Source organism: Oratosquilla oratoria, chromosome 21 (assembly GCF_046742065.1).
Source record: "Oratosquilla oratoria isolate Oo_2021 chromosome 21, ASM4674206v1, whole genome shotgun sequence".
Classification (NCBI taxonomy): Eukaryota; Metazoa; Arthropoda; class Malacostraca; order Stomatopoda; family Squillidae; genus Oratosquilla; species Oratosquilla oratoria.
This window is the reverse complement of record NC_134797.1, coordinates 1,282,515-1,296,266: the sequence shown is the minus strand read 5'-3', so window position 1 is coordinate 1,296,266 and position 13,752 is coordinate 1,282,515. Positions and strand designations below refer to the sequence as shown.

The 13,752-nt window shown below is 38.9% G+C and overlaps 1 protein-coding gene across 1 annotated transcript in view; it reads right to left on the bottom strand.

Annotated features, from left to right (window-relative positions):
- LOC143036678 (high-affinity choline transporter 1-like) overlaps positions 1-13,752 on the bottom strand; it is an 84,648-nt gene that overhangs the window by 2,193 nt on the left and 68,703 nt on the right. Inside the window, exons 8-11 of the mRNA XM_076204239.1 lie at positions 13,211-13,302; positions 12,151-12,273; positions 8,999-9,102; positions 3,739-3,869 (exon numbers count right to left, since the gene is read on the bottom strand). Of these exons, the coding sequence (XP_076060354.1) occupies positions 3,739-3,869; positions 8,999-9,102; positions 12,151-12,273; positions 13,211-13,302 (450 nt within the window). The remainder of the gene's footprint in view (positions 1-3,738; positions 3,870-8,998; positions 9,103-12,150; positions 12,274-13,210; positions 13,303-13,752) is intronic.

Genomic DNA, 13,752 nt, shown 5'->3' with positions numbered 1-13,752 from the left:
CCAACCAGTACCTAGGTTTGGGTCTTTTAATGTGTGTGGATGTGGTACAGATGAGAGTAAAAGGGAAGAGATAGGCATTATGTTTGTGAGAAGATGCATGTGTTGGCATTGAGTGAAACTTAAGTTGAGAAGGAGGGGCAAGTGTGAGTTTGGGAGTGTAGTTGGGAGGTTCTTAAGAGTGAAAAGAGGATGAAGGAGAGAAGGGGTGGCTATACTAGTAAATGGAGATAGGTAAGCGTGTAGTGGAGTGGAAGGAGTTTTTTTCAAGGTTAATGTGGATGAAGGTGAAACTGGGAAGGGAGATGGGGGTTTTTGTAAGTGCATACAGGCCTAGTAGTGAGAAGAGGGTACAGGAAATGGAGTCTTTTTTGATGGATTTAAATGACTGCATCAAGGGATTAGGGAGAAATGTCAATAAAGCGGTATTGGGAGACCTTAATACTAGAGTAGGAAATGAACCAATAAGCAGAGTGGTTGGCAAGTGTGGAGTTACAGGAAAAAATTGTAGTGGAGAGTTGATGGTGATGTGTCTAGAGAGTTTATGATAGGATGGTGGATGGAAGTGTGGTAGATAGAGGGTTAATGGACTATATGGTGGTAACCAGGAGTATAGTATAGTAGGAGTATGTAGTATGGATGTATAGTAGTATAGTATGAGTATGTAGTATGTATATATGTAGTATGTATAGTAGGATGTACATGTTCTAAAGGGAGAGAGTGGGGGAATATCAGATAATTTTTTGGTGGAAGGTAAGTTGAGAGTGGAGGATAGATGGAGAAAGAGGAAAAGGACAGAAGATAGGGAGGTGCTTAGAGTAAACTGCTTAAATGAGAAAGAAAAGGAGAAGGAGTACAAGAAGAAGCTGAGAGAGGAGTGGGAGGGAGTGAAGGATAGAGTAGAACTAGGAGTGGAGGAGGAATGGGGATGGTTCAAGGAGGGAGTCACAAAGTGTGCAAAGATGGTGTGTGGAACAAGGAGGATGGGATGAAATAGAAGGAAGGGTAATGAGTGGTGGGATGAGGAAGCAAAGAAGGTTGTAGAAGAGAAGTGAGCTTTCACAGATTGGTTACAATAAAGGATGAGGGAATCATATAAGAGGTACAAGTAAAAGAGAAGTAAAGCATAAGATAAAGGAGGCAAAGAGGAGAGCAGATGTGACTGAAAATATTGAAAGTAATAAAAAGATGTATTGGAAAGAAGAGAGGAAGAGGAGGTGAATCGAGTAGAAAAGAAAAGATAATGGAAGAGAAGGCAGTAAAAGGAAGATGGGCAGAGTATTTTAAAGAGTTGCTAAATGTGAAGGAGGATAGGGAGGGAGAGGTAGTTGCAGTGGGAAGCGATAAGAAAATGGCCGTGATGAGTAAGGAAAATGGAAGAGAAATAAGGAAAAATGAAGCAAAGGCAGTTGTTAAGATGATGAAAGCAGGTAAGGCACCTGGGTTGGATGGATGTCATCCAGAATGTCCAAAAAAAGGAGGTACAGTGATGATGGACTGGCTAGTGAGGTTATTTAATATTTGTTTAAGAGAGGGTAGAGAGCCAGTGAACTGGAGGAGTGCCTGTTTAGTTCCACTTTACAAGGGGGAAAAGGGGACAAGTGTGAGTGTAGTAGTTTCAGAGGGATCAACTTGTTAAGTGTAGTTGGGAAGGCTTATGGGGGGTCTTGATTGAGAGGATTAGAAGAGGGACAGAGGGAGTAATTGGTGAGGAACAGTGTGGGTTTAGGTCAGGTAGGGGTTGTGTAGATCAGATTTTTGAGGTAAGAGATATGTGGGGAAGCTATGGGAAAAGGTAAGGATTTTTTGGGGGCATAAATGGATCTAGAAAAGGCTTATGACAGGGTAGACAGGAAGGCACTGTGGGAGGTATTGCAGATATATGGGATAGGAGGAAAGCTGTTAAGAGCAGTCAAGAGTTTTTATGAGAGTAGTAGAGCTTGTGTTAGGATTAGAAATGGAGAGAGTGAGTGGTTTGAGGTAAAGTGGGACTTCGACAGGGATATGTTATAACACCTTGGCTGTTCAATTTATACATGGATGGGGTGGTGCGAGAGGTAAATGCAAGGGTAGTGAGTCAGGGATTGGAGATGGTTAAAGAAAATGGAGAAAAATGGGAGATAAGCCAATTGTTGTTTGCGGACAACACTGCGCTTGTAGCAGGATCAGAGGAGGGATTGAGGAAGTTAGTGAGAGAGTTTGGGAAGGTGTGCAAAAGAAGGGAAGTTGAAGATAAATGTGGGTAAAATTAAGTTGATGAGATGTACAAGGGGAGAAAGTGGCAGCAGACTGAAGGTGAGTATTAAGGGAGACTGGAGGAAGTGGATAGTTTCAGATACTTGGGTGCAAATGTGGTGAGAAATGGAGGAGTGGAGGTGGAGGTAAAGTGAAGATTGAGAGAAGTGAGTAAATGCCTTGGTGGATTAAAAAGTGTAATGAGAAATAGACATTTGGGAATGGATGCTAAGAGAAGATTGTATGAAGGAGTGATTGTGCTGACAGCACTGTACAGGGCAGAAACATAGAACATAAAAGAGGAGGATTTTGAATGTATTTGAGATGAGGTGCAAGAGAAGTATGATTGGGGTTACTAGGCTAGATAGAGTGAGAAATGAGGAGAGCGGGGTTGGAAAGGGAGCTGGGAGATAGGGTTGATGAAAGAGTATTGGGATGGTTTGGACACATGGAAAGTATGAATGAAGAAAGACTAGTAAAAGAGGTGTGGAAGGAGTGAACATGATGGGGTAAAAGGGGCATTGGGAAAGAGGGGAATGTCTATTGAGGAAGGACAGGAGAGAACAGAAGATAAGGGTTATTGGAGAATGGTTGTGTATGGATGATGCTGTGATGCATGAGGTGGAGTGGGTGGAAGATGGGAGGTGAGGAAGTATGTGTGAGAAATAAATTGATGCAGCCCAAAGGGATTTCTCCCTGTCTTCTCCTTTTCTGCAAGAGGGGATGGAGAGGGTGGGTCGCCAAATTAATGTAGCGGCCTTGCTGTGGATATGCTGTGTCTTGTAACACTGCTTCAGACCCAGGGCAGTGGACAAGATGCAGGGATGACTTGTCATCCAGGAGGAGTCAAGATAAAAGAGAGGGTGGAGGGGAGTGGAGTGTATTAGGGATGGAATGGGTAGGAGTGGTTTTTATACATTTGTTTTTTTGGCTACCTCCTTTATAAGGGGGAAAATCCTTGGTATATGTATCCTTCATTTCTTAAATCTCAACTGTACCAGTCTTGGACACCACCCCTCCTGCTCCTGTTAAGGGGTGGGGAGATAAAAATGTCGCTATTGCATTCCCAAGCATGTTGAGAATTTTTGTCCTCTGCTGCCCCAAAGTACCACCTACTGGTTGAGGTTACCAACCTCTTCCTATAAATGCTACCACCAGAACTGAATTGCAGAAAAGTTGGCAGTCACAATGTAAAGTTTTAATATAAATGTTTAATAATAAGTCTATATATATCAAGACCTATTTCCACCACCCTTTCACCCCTCTCATCTTAGCTCCTCATGGATGATGGGTCATCCCTGTATCCCACCCACTGCCCTGGGTCAAAAGCAATGTAGCAAGACACAGTACATCCACAGCAAGGCCACTTCACTTTATCAACAACCCCCCTCTTTGTCCCCTTGTGCTGAAAAAGATAAGAAAAAAGTATCATTCTTACATAAGCAGCCCCTACCCCTGTCCCTCCCTTCCTTGCATGACAGTATAATAACATAATAATTAACTTACCTAAAATACGAAGCAATAGTCCAACCACATAGGCCACTATGGAACCATATACATTGACATACTTGGCCCCATGCACAGTCATGGTCAGCTGTGGGAACAACATCACATACACAAAGTCCCCACATAGGTAACTGTGGAGTAGAGAAGTATTGTATTAGCACTGGGTCAAAAGTGGGGCTGGGAAGAGTTTGTAACAAAATACCAGCACCAGGTTTTTATGATAAAAACTTACAGGAGGGGGTTGATATTCATGTAGGACCATCATTACAGTGGCTATGATTATATAGAACAATGTGTTGTAATAGAAAAAAAAAATAGTCATTTCCTCTTTTATTGAAACTAATTTTCAGAAGATTTCTCTTGCTGATGACTAATTTTGAAATAATTTGTCCTTCTTTAGATATGATTATAAATGGAAGTTCCCTTTTAAGTAAACACACTACATCAACTATACCAAGATCTTCAAATGGCCTATGTTGAACATCTATGCATATGGAAAAGCAACCTCACTGTGATCACACACTGTTTTCTAATCAGGTGGGGTTGGAAGGAAATTATAGAGTAAGGGGAGGAATGAAAAATGTCAAGAGAAATAGGTTTCTAGGGATGAACACAAAGAAAACACGATGAAGAGGTGATTGAACCCACAACACTGTATGGGGCAGTGATGTGGAATTTAAAAGAAGCAGAAAAGAGGAGTTTAGCTATGTTTGAAATCAAATTTAAAAAGTATAGTTCGGGGGAAAAGCCTTTTGGTATATCTGGATATGAATGCAAGTATACACATTTTATAAATGGGCATACATTTACACACATGTAAAACGTGCATACATATTCTCCCATAACTTGATTTGGCCAACTCCATATAAGAGGACTGAATGTATGTATGTATGCTTTATACATATATATGCATATAAAGCTTAAATATATTTAAGTAAATACCCTAGCACAAGCTTAAATATATTTAAGTCAATACCTTAGCACAAGCCCTGCCATACCTTCTTTGTGCCCCAAAGAAGAGGATATACAACAAAAGAAGGAAACCTGATTTGTATTGTATGGGAGGGGAGAAATCATGGGTGTCTGAAATGAAATATCTGCAGTGCTAGTTAAATGGAGTAAGATGTAATTAACAAAAAAAAAAAAAAAAAAAAAGGGGGAAAACAATGAAAAGTCTGACTTGAATGACAACTTCACAGCAGAGTCATCTAGTGGCGTCAAGCTGAAATATGATGTAAACAACCACTGCGAAACCCCAGTGGCCACAAGGTTATGCCACAAGGTTATACCACGATGATGCTTTCTCAGGTTTCGGTAAGTACAAAAGGATTAGTTTAAATCGAATCTTAGAGATAGGTAAATGAGCAAATATAGAAAATGATGGGAGAATGAAATTATGGACTTATGGAAGGAAATTGTTGAACTAATGGATTGCTTAGCATAAGCTAACATTGAAATTTCTGATCTAAGGAAAACTAATTTGGATCTAAGAAACAAGATTAAGGAAATGAAAAATTATATGAGGTGAAGAGTGAAAATGAAAAGAAGAAAATTAATGATACTACCAATAGTGACAACTTAAAAAAAAGAGGTAAATAACAAATACAAGAAATGACTGAAAAAATTGAAGAGAACTTAGGTGAGGAAAGTATCCAAAAGATTAAGAAATGGAAGGAAAACAAACATAGAAAATAAAGAAATTGCCTTTAAAGAAAGTCCAACAACAAATGCAGGGACACAATTATCCAAGTAATTAGTGAAAAGGCAAATTGGATCAGAGATGCAGTGGATAGGATAAAATGTATTGTGGAATATGGACTAAAAAAAAACATGGTCTGGTGAGATACATGAGATAAAAAGAAGAAAAAGAAAAAGCAATAGCAATCTTAAAAGAAATTCAGGATGTAGGGAAGGACATCAATGATGTGTATAGAATTGGTCATTATTCTAAGAAAAGATATTGACCCCTAAAGATAAAACTAAGATCACAAATGGTAGTAAAAGACATATTTGTAAAAGTAGGTAAGTTGGCAAGGAGTGAACATTACAATAAGATATGGATAAAAAGAGAAATGAGTATTGAGGGATTAGACAAAGAGAAGACACTAGGAGATGAAGCTAAAGAAAAGAACGCAAAGAGAACGGAGACCGAAAGCAAGGAATTCTATTGGAGAGTAATCGACATGAGACTGAGAAAATGGTACATCAGAATGGGCAAACCAAAGACAGAAAAAAAGATGGAGAAAGGAAAAAATTGAAAGAGGCCTATACTAACATCGACCAATTAATTTCAGGACTGAATGAACTTATTGATTACCTATAAGAAGAAAAACCAGATATTGGGAATTGTGGAGACTAAACTAAGGGGTGCAATACCACCCATCAATGTAGGACATGGACTATACAATTACTAGATTAAAAACGGACAAGAAAAAGGGAGGTGGAATTGTTCTTGGCCAAGAAAAACTTGAATGTGACAAAAATTGCAGAGGGCAAAAGTAATGTAGAACTGATCATGATAAAAGTCAAAGACAAGGACATGAAAAGTGGTGACTTATGTGCCCCCAAAAATGAATGCTTGGAAAGAGAACAAGCATAGGAAAATGCCAGAAGATACAAGGCATTCATTAAATGAGATACTAGTGGGTGGAGGTAACCTGGTAATTATGGGGGTCTTTAATTGCAGAGGAATTTGTTGGGAGGTCATGACAGTGAAAGGCGGAGAAGACTTGTGGGGTAATGTATTACTGGACATGACCATGGAATATACAATGACTCAGTGGGTCAATTAAAACACCAGATACAGAAATAATGAGGAACCATCAAGACTTGATTTAATATTTACAACAGAACCTGAAATTGTGGATAAAATCCAATATAAGACACCAATTGGAAAGAGTGACCATATACTCATTGAGACTGAACTAAAGGAAGAAATATACATGGAGAGATATGAAAAGCATAGAAAAGGAAGACTGATGTACAGCAAAACAGTCTTTGGAAAACTAAAGAAATTCCTTCAGAATGCAAATTGGGAAAAATTTTACATGGAGACAAAAATGGAAGAGAAATGGGATATTCTGATGGATAACTGCAATGAAGGGGTGAATAGGCATGTACCAAGACAGAAGTTGGAGAGAGTGTACATTAAATGCTGGTTCAACAAAAGGTGCAATGAGGCAAAAGATAGAAGGGACAGATCTTGGAAAAGATGGAGAAAAGATAAAAAACCTGGAAAATGGCAAATATATATAAACTATAGAAATGAGTATGTAAAAGTATGAAGAGAGGAAAAAAGGGAACAACCCAAGCTATTCTATTGATACATGAATGGTAAACTTAAAAATAAACAGGAAATGGTGAAACTACGCCAAGGAAATATAGAATACACAGAAGAATTAGAAATGGCCGAAGTCATGAATAATCACTTCAAGTCTGTTTTCACTAGAGAGAAAGCACAATATTGGGACGAGGGAAATGAAATGTGATCTCCCCCCATGAGCGAGATAATAACACAAAAAGAAATAATGGAACATCTATCAAACCTTGATGTCAGGAAATCACATGGTCTGGATGGAATTGCAAATTGGATTCTAAAAGAATGCAAAGAAGAACTAATGGACAAAATACATAACATAATAAGTTGCTCACTTAAAGAAGGAAAAATACCAAAAGACTGGAAAAATGCTAACATTGTACCAATATATAAAGGAGGAAACAAGGAAGAACCAACTAATTATAGACCGGTCTCACTAACAAGCACTATAGCCAAAATTTGTGAGAAAATCATCAAGAATAGATGGGTAAAACACCTGGAAAAAAATAATATAATAAACCCAAGACAATTTGGGTTCAGACAAGGAAGATCATGTACAATAAACTTAGTATGTTTTTACTCAAGATTAATAGACAGTGCAAGAAAGGAATGGATGGGCTGACTGCGCCTTCCTGGACTTACAAAAAGCTTTTCACAAGGTACCACACGAAAAATTATTAAAAAAACTGGAACATGTAGGAGGGATACAAGGGAACCTACTAAAATGGATGGAGGACTTCCTGATTGGTAGAAAGATGAGAGTAGTGCTCAGAGAAAAATATTCAGGTTGGAAAGAGGCGATCAGTGGAGTTTCGCAAGGATCTGTATTGGCTCCAATAATGTTTGCTATTTATGTGAATGACATGGATGATGATGTGCAATGTTGCATGAGCTTCTTTGCAGATGACGCTAAATTGTTAAGGAAAGTAAAAACTGAAAAGAATTGTGAATCACTACAAAAAGACCTGAATAAAGTATGGAACTGGAGTCAGAAATGGGAAGTGGACTTTAATATTAAGAAGTGTAGCATAACGGAGTTTGTAAAAGTAAAAATAGAATATCAGGACAATATAAAATTGGAACTAAGGAGGTAAAGAAGGTGGGATCCAAAAAAGATTTGGGTGTAATTATCTCAAACAACTTGTCCTATGATAAACAGATAAACAAAATTCTTAGAGAATCCTATAACTTGCTAAGATCAATAAAAGTGGCATTTACATATTTGGATGAAGAAATTATTAAAATAAATATTGGTCACACTGATAAGGCCTAGACTAGAATATGCAGCAACATTGTGGTCACCCAGTACCAAAAAGAATATAAAGAAAATAGAAAGAATCCAGAGAGCAGCCACAAAAATGGCCCCTGCACTTGCAAACTTGTCATATGAGGAGAGACTGGCTAAACTGGAGTTACCAACTCTGAAGCAAAGAAGAGAGAGAGGTGACCTACTGACCATCTACAGAATCATGAAGGGCACAGAAATACTTGAAAGAGAGAACTTGTTAAACCGGGACAAGAGAAACACAAAAGGACATGGAAAGAATATAAAAAAAACATAGTTATAGAAGAGATCTGAAGAAAAACAGTTTTCCACATAGAGTGGTGGACACTTGGAACAAACTGGATAAAAAAATAGTGTGAGCAAAAACCATTCATGAGTTTAAGAGCAAACTAGACACTGGGAGATACAAAGGCAGGACACGACAATCATAGCTCCCCTTCCTGTAAAATACAACTAGGTAAATACCTTGACTAAGCCAATTCCTTATAAACAGGAAAGGGCCTTTTGGTTTATGTATGTATGAATGTATGTATTACACTTTTCTTGGAAATCTAGCAGGCTAAAACTTGGGTGCATCTTTGACAACTGATGGTCTTGGATGTTAAAAAATATGATAAATTGTGGGAGGGTTTTAGAATTTTAAGATAGCCAGTACTTACAAGAGTTCATAGATGGAGTTGCCCTTGATAGCAATGGCAGATGCACTGATTGCAACAACAATGACTGATCCACGCATAACCCATATTAGTTCATTTTCACTAGCCTGCAATGAGATAAGGATAAATGGTATAAATTCTGGCAACAAGAAGAATATGCTCCTTAGGGAAATATAATATTCCAGTTCAATCTACTCATGTTCACAAGTTGTCATAATTATATATAAATGCCTCCAGAGGCAGACTATGATTTATCAAATTTGTAGAGGCTAACAGTCTGAAAATTTAAAATTCCAACAACTTAAGAGATCTGGATGGCAAGTAGATATTTTGACTTCAGATTTAAGCATCATAGTAAATAGAGGTTAACAACTACCTCTAGCTTTGTCCTGTTGTATTCAATCTGTTCCCCCAAGTCTCTCTTACAGAAGGCTCCCAAGTAAGATGCAATGGCCATCAGACTGGCCATAGGCATAGGTCATTCAGATAAGAAATATTGTGTATGCAAAAGGCAGTTGCCAATGAATCTATCTTTTACTTAATAAAGCTCTGGCCTCGCATGGTGTTTCTTAAGAAATAATGTGTTCTTATCTGAGGATAGTGCAGGGCAGTGTAGGATGAGGTGTTAAGGATGTACATGTTCTAAGGGGAGATAGTGGGGGAATATCAGATCATTTTTTGGTGGAAGGTAAGTTGAAAGTGGAGGATAGATGGAGAAAGAGGTAAAGGACAAAAGGTAGGGAGGTGCTTAAAGAAACTGCCTAAATGAGAAAGAAATGGAGAAGGAGTACAAGAAAAAGCTGAGAGGGGAATGTGAGGGAGTGAAGGATAGATTAGAACTAGGAGTGGAGGAGGAATGGGGATGGTTCAAGGAGGGAGTCACAAGGTGTGTAAAGATGGTATGTGGAACAAGGAGGATGGGAGGAAATAGAAGGAAGGGTAGTGAGTGGTAGGATGAGGAAGCAAAGAAGGTTGTAAAAGAGAAGTAGGCATTTACAGATTGGTTACAAAAGAGGACAAGAGAATCACATGAGAGGTACAAAGAAAAGAGAAGTAAAGCATAAAATACAGGCGGCAAAGAGGAGAGCAGATGTGAAATGGGATTAGAGTATGACAAAATTTTGAAAGTAATTAAAAGATGCTTTGGAAAGAGATTAAGAGAGGAAGAGGAGGCAAATCAAGTAGAGAAGTAAAGTTAAAAGGTGCAGATGGAGAGATGATAAAGGAAGAGACAGCAGTAAGAGGAAGATGGGCAGAGTATTTTAGGGAGTTGCTAAATGTGAAGGAGGATAGGGAGGGAAAGGTAGTTGCAGTGAGAAGCGCTAAGAACATTACATTGATGAGTGAGGAAAATAGAGGAGAAATAAGGAAAGATGAGGTGAAGGCAGTTGTTAAGATGATGAGAAGGTACCTGAGTTGGATGGGTGTCATGCAGAATGTCTAAAAAAGGGAGGTATAGTGATGATGGATTGGCTGGTGAGGTTATTTAATGTTTATTTAAAAGAGGGTAGAGTGCCAGAGGACTGGAGGAGTGCCTGTATAGTTTCACTTTACAAGGGAAAAGGGGACAAGTGTGTGTAGTAGTTTCAGAGGGATCAGTTTCTTGAGTAGTTGGGAAGGCTTATGGGAGAGTTTTGATTGAGAGGATTAGGAGAGGAACAGAGGGAGCAATTGGTGGGGAACAGTGTGGTTTAGGATGCGTAGGGGGTTATGTGGATCAGATTTTTGTGGTAAGAATCAGAAATGGAGTGAGTGGTTTGAATTAAAGGTGGGATTTCACCAGGGATGTGTTATGTCACCTTGGCTGTTCAATTTATACGTGGATGGGGTGGTGCAAGAGGTAAACAAAAGGGTAATGGGTCAGGGATTGGAGATGGTTAAAGAAAATGTAGAAAAGTGGAAAATAAGGCAGATGTTGTATGCTGACGACACTGTGCTTATAGCAGGATCAGAGGAGGGATTGAAGAAGTCAGTGACAGAGTTTGGGAAGGTGTGCGAAAGAAGGATGTTGACTATAAATGTGGATAAAATTAAGGTGATGAGATGTACAAGGGCAGAAAGTGACAGCAGACTGTATTAAGGGGGAGAGATTGGAGGAAGTGGATAGTTTTAGATACTTGGATGCAAATGTGGAGGGAAAGGGATGAGTGGAAATGGAGATAGAATGTAGACTGAGAGAAGCAAGTAAATGCCTTGAAGGATTAAAAAGTGTAATGAAAAATAGATATTTAGGAATAGATACTAAGAGGAGATTGTATGAAGGAGTGATTGTGCTGACAGCACTGTATGGGGCAGAAACATGGAACATAAGAGAGAAGTTTAAATGTGTTTGAGATGAGGTGCCTAAGAAGTATGATAGTGGTTACTAGGCTGGATAGAGTGAGAAACAAGGAGGTGAGGAGGAGAATGGGGATGGAAAGGCAGTTGGGAGATAGGGTTGATGAAAGGGTATTGGGATGGTTTGGACACATGGAAAGAATGAGTGAAGAAAGATTAGTAAAAGAGGTGTGGAAGGTAGAGATAGAGGGAGTGAACATGATGGGGCAACTAAGGATGAGATGGATGGAGTAAAAGGGGCATTGGGAAAAAGGGGGATGTCTGTTGAGGAAGGACAGGAGAAGACAGAAGATAGGGGTGAATGGAAATTGGTTGTGTACGGATGATACTGTGATGCATGAAAGGGAGTGGGTGGGGGATGGGGGGGGTGAGATAGTATGTGTGAAAAATAAGTTTACACAACCCGAAGGGATTTCTCCCCATCTTCTCTTTTTCTGCATGAGGGGACAGAGAGGGAGGGAGTGGTCACCAATTAAATGAAGCGGCCTTTCTGTGAATGTGCTGTGTCTTGTGACACTGCTTCTGATCCATGGCAGTGGGTGAGATACAGGGATGACCCATCATCCTGGAGGAGCCAAGACAAGAGAGAGGGCGGGTGAATGTGAATGGAAAATGTGTGATATTTGTACCTAGGGCAGGTTGAGTCTGTGGTTACACATATTCTGTGTTGGTACTGTACATCTTGCAGGACTATTACAAACAGGTACCCATCATTGGTCCCATTGGTATGATTAAGGAAGAATGATAGAACCAGAGATCTGAAATTGTGTTGTAGCATCACCATTGGCTCACCACTCCAGAACAAAGCTGTTATTCACCTTGGGGCGAAGCACATTCTTGTAGATATTTCTTGCAAACATGGAAGAAGCTGACAGCACTGAAGAATCTGCTGATGACATGACAGCAGCACTGACAGCACCAAGCCCAAGGAATGCAACCCACTGAAATTAAAAACATGATTACTCTATTTGGCACCCAGATACCTGGCAATAGCCACTGGATTGCTCATAAGTCATTCAAAGAAGAAATATTGTGTTGTGGTCTGGGTATGATTAAGGTTGGACAATGTAAGATCTGTGTTCTGTATTCTTTATGATGGTTGCATCTGGGGCAGTTTGTTTCTGTAGCGAAAACTATTCCATGCTGATGGTCTGAATGCAGCATTCTTATTTGCCTTGGGAGGCATTTCTATGTTGGGTGTGGTAAATCTGGTGGAGTATGGAATATAGGGGTCTGTTGTAGAGTTCTTGTTTTGTGATGAATTTTTCTAGGATGTATTGTGAAGCACAGGTTGCAAGGTATTTTTAATGTTTGAAGAGTATGTTACTGGGATTGTTTATATATTACATTCAGAGGGTTGTGTTTATGTAATAGGGTTTGAGGGATGAGAGAGTTTGAGAGCTCATGCATATAAATGTGAGTTGATCAATTTCATGTGACATTTGTTCTATGGGAAAATATTGGTTTCTGAATGTATATGTTCTATAAGGGTTGTTTTAGTGCATCCAGTTATTAATTCATTATGCTTTGTTTTGTGTTGTTAAAAGGATATCCATTTTCTTGATTGTTGGGTATCATGCTGTAGAGGTGTAATCAAGTGTGGTTTGTACAAGTTCTTTGTATATAGTGATAAGTACCTCATTCTGCTGACTTGCAACTGTTTTGAGTATGCTTAGTTTCTCATTTGTCTTCATTGTCAGGTTTTGATGTATGGGCTGAAGGATATATGTATCATAAGGGAGACCCATTATTTTTGGGTTTTTATAAAGTAGGAGAGGTTGAGTATTCAATCTAACATTTTTTTTTTTGTCTCAACCATATTTCTTGCATATTAAAGGATACATGTGTGTTTTGGCCTATACAAAATGAAATACTCACTCCAGGTGTTAAATACTGCAGGACAAGGGGTAACACAAGCTTGGTCTGTGCCTTGGTGGAAATTGTCTGGTTATAGTCTGTGGCTGTCCAATCTGGTGTAAAAAAAAAAAAAAAAAGGAAAAAGAATACATCAAAAGCTAGGTATATGAAGTCTGTTCATGTGCAGGTAGACAATGCATTTAAATGAATTATCACCCCTCCATTGGGCCTAAAATTATACAACATCCAATGACTACATGGCATCATGAAGATGGGTGTACATGTACAGTGGAATCTCCATTTTCGAACTTAACTGGCCCCACAAAATTGTTCAAATATAATTTTTTTCATTATGTATTTATTCATTTGTTTTATTTTTCATTTTTATCATCATTTTTTTTCCAAGGGCTGCACCTTGCACTTTCTTTTTGGGGGGAGGGGGGCATTTTTACTGGTCTGTTGATGTTTTGTAGCCACTTTTAAAACTTAACATTCTTGCACACTGGCACCTCCAGCATTCTTTCCTCACCCTAAAGAACTGTATAATTTTCTCTCATTTCTCA